The following is a 2,500-nucleotide window of genomic DNA, read 5'->3' as shown; positions in this document are numbered from 1 at the left end:
AGACATACCCAGTCAGGACACACCTAGGCCCAATTAGTAAAGGAACACCTAAGTCTAATTAGAGGACACACATAGACCTAATTAGTATAGACATACCTAGTCAGGATACACCTAGGCCTAATTAGTAAGAGCACTCCTAGGCCTAATTACTAAGTATACACCTTGCCCTAATTAATATGGACACACTTAGGCTTATTTATTAAGGACACACCTAGGCCTAATTAAGACAGGAAGTGGAATTAATGAAGACATTCCTAATTAGCACAGGAAGTGAAATTAATGAGGACAGCTAGGCCTAATTAAGACAAAATGGAGTTAATGAACACACCTAGGCCTAATTAAGACAGGAATTGGAATTAATGAAGATAGCTAGGCCTAATTAAGACAGGAATTGGAATTAATGAACACAACTAGGCCCAATTAAGACAGGAATTGGAATTAATGAACACACCTAGGCCTAATTAAGATAGGAATTGGAATTAATGAACACAACTAGGCCTAATTAAGATAGGAATTGGAATTAATGAACACACCTAGGCCTAATTAAGATAGGAATTGGAATTAATGAACACAACTAGGCCTAATTAAGATAGGAATTGGAATTAATGAACACACCTAGGCCTAATTAAGATAGGAATTGGAATTAATGAACACACCTAGGCCTAATTAAGACAGGAATTGGAATTAATGAAGATAGCTAGGCCTAATTAAGACAGGAAGTGGAATTAATGAACACAGCTAGGCCTGATTAGCACAGGAAGTAGGAGTAATGAGCATAGGCCTAATTAAGAGAGGAAGTGCAAATAATGAACATAGATAGGCCTAATTAAGACAGAAAGTAGGGATAATGCATGCAGGTAGGTCTAATTAAGACAGGGAGAGTGAATAATGAACACAGGTAGGCCTAAATGGTATAGGAAGTACAAGTAATGAACACAGGTAGGCCTAATTAGCACAGGGAGTAGCAGTAATGAACACATAGGCCTAATTAACAAAAGGAGTGGGAGTAATAGGCACAGGTAGGCCTAATTAGCACAGGAAGTAGCAGTAATGAACACAGGCCTAATTAACAAAAGGAGTGAGAGTAATGAAGACAGGTAGGCCTAATTAGCAGAGAATGGGAATAATGAAGACAGGTCGGCCTATTGAACACAGGGTAAGCCTATTTCAGCGTTCTCCAGCAAGACACAAGATTGGTGAATTATTTACAATGGAGGTGGAGGGTGGCTTGCACGGGCCTTACAGCTAATATTATGACAGGTAGGCCTAATTAAATTGAGCCACAGTTACGCAGGCCTAATTAACTCTTCTGGGCACAGGTAGGCCAAGAGTAGATCTATTTTCTTCACCAGCAGGTACACAGTAGGTCTAATTGACTTTTCCAGCATGATATAGGCCTACTTAACATGTTATTTAGGTGTTTCATAAGCATAGGTAAGGCTTAATTAACATAGGACTGCCATTTCAGTGGGCACTTTTTTTTATTAGATTTTTGTTGCCCTTGGCCAGTGTCCTTCCTACATAAAAAAAAAATGATTTAACAATGACCTAATCTGACCTGACCTGACCTGACCTGAGGTGGTGCATTACAGGTGCCCGTTCTGCCACAAGCGGTTTAGCCACGCCCATCATCTGCGCTCCCATGAACGCTCCATTCACGCCCACCCTTCTCCCGCCCCCTCCGCGCCGCCCCCGCCGCCCACCCCCACCCAGACCTCGTGACCTGACTCCCCCACTTCTGATGGCGTCACCCACAACCACCACCACCACCACCACCACAACCACAACCATCATGATCACGAGATGTTGCGGTCTCCTAGAAAAGTAAGTTCTCTCTCTCTCTCTCTCTCTCTCTCTCTCTCTCTCTCTCTCTCTCTCTGTGCATGTAATTCTAATATCAAGGTAACAAAAAAAATATACACAGATGGAGATAAGAACAGAAATAATGCATAATAGGCCTCAGAATAAGTTATCAATTTTTTTGTTTTTTTCCCGCCTATTCAAATAAGGTGGTAGTGGCGGTGGCATAACCGCCACCACCACCACCACCAACTCTCTCCTCACATAACTCAATATTTACGCTTTGTCACACCTCAACACCTACATACATAAGAACACACATACTTAGTGATACATAAATACATAATATGAACCTGTATAATTATTGCTTACTGTCTATTCCAGCGTCACCGCCACCACTAGCACCGCCGCCACCATCCTCACTACGCCGTTCTGAAAACTGTCAACAAAGCTGTAGGCACCTAAAACATACGCACACACTTAGGGACTACGAGTGTAAATAATGATTATGATAATATTTCTCATAGCAAATTTTATATATTTTTTTTCTTTCTAAACGTGGTGAAAATTTTTTATAAACTCTCAGGCTCATTCCCCGAAAGTTTTCACCCCTTCCCTCCCAAAATGAAATGGTTTTGAAAGATTTTGCACTTTTAAAAATTTCTGCGCACGAAGATTTATAAACTAAGTAGATTTTAGA

At 40.9% G+C, this 2,500-nt stretch overlaps 2 protein-coding genes across 2 annotated transcripts in view; both read left to right on the top strand.

The window, feature by feature from the left end:
- Positions 1 to 2,500, top strand: part of LOC135096153 (longitudinals lacking protein, isoforms A/B/D/L-like) — a 33,353-nt gene that overhangs the window by 29,979 nt on the left and 874 nt on the right. Inside the window, exons 7-8 of the transcript XR_010264607.1 lie at positions 1,593 to 1,824; positions 2,185 to 2,500. The exon at positions 2,185 to 2,500 is cut by the window's right edge and continues 874 nt beyond it. The gene's annotated coding sequence lies outside the window, so the exon portion shown is untranslated. The remainder of the gene's footprint in view (positions 1 to 1,592; positions 1,825 to 2,184) is intronic.
- Positions 1,804 to 2,500, top strand: part of LOC135095908 (keratin-associated protein 10-4-like) — a 5,230-nt gene continuing 4,533 nt past the window's right edge. Inside the window, exon 1 of the mRNA XM_063997054.1 lies at positions 1,804 to 1,824. Within this exon, the coding sequence (XP_063853124.1) occupies positions 1,804 to 1,824 (21 nt within the window). The remainder of the gene's footprint in view (positions 1,825 to 2,500) is intronic.

Source organism: Scylla paramamosain, unplaced genomic scaffold, assembly GCF_035594125.1.
Source record: "Scylla paramamosain isolate STU-SP2022 unplaced genomic scaffold, ASM3559412v1 Contig2, whole genome shotgun sequence".
Lineage (NCBI taxonomy): Eukaryota > Metazoa > Arthropoda > Malacostraca > Decapoda > Portunidae > Scylla > Scylla paramamosain.
Note: the sequence above shows the minus strand (reverse complement) of the source record. Positions and strands in the feature narration are given on the sequence as shown.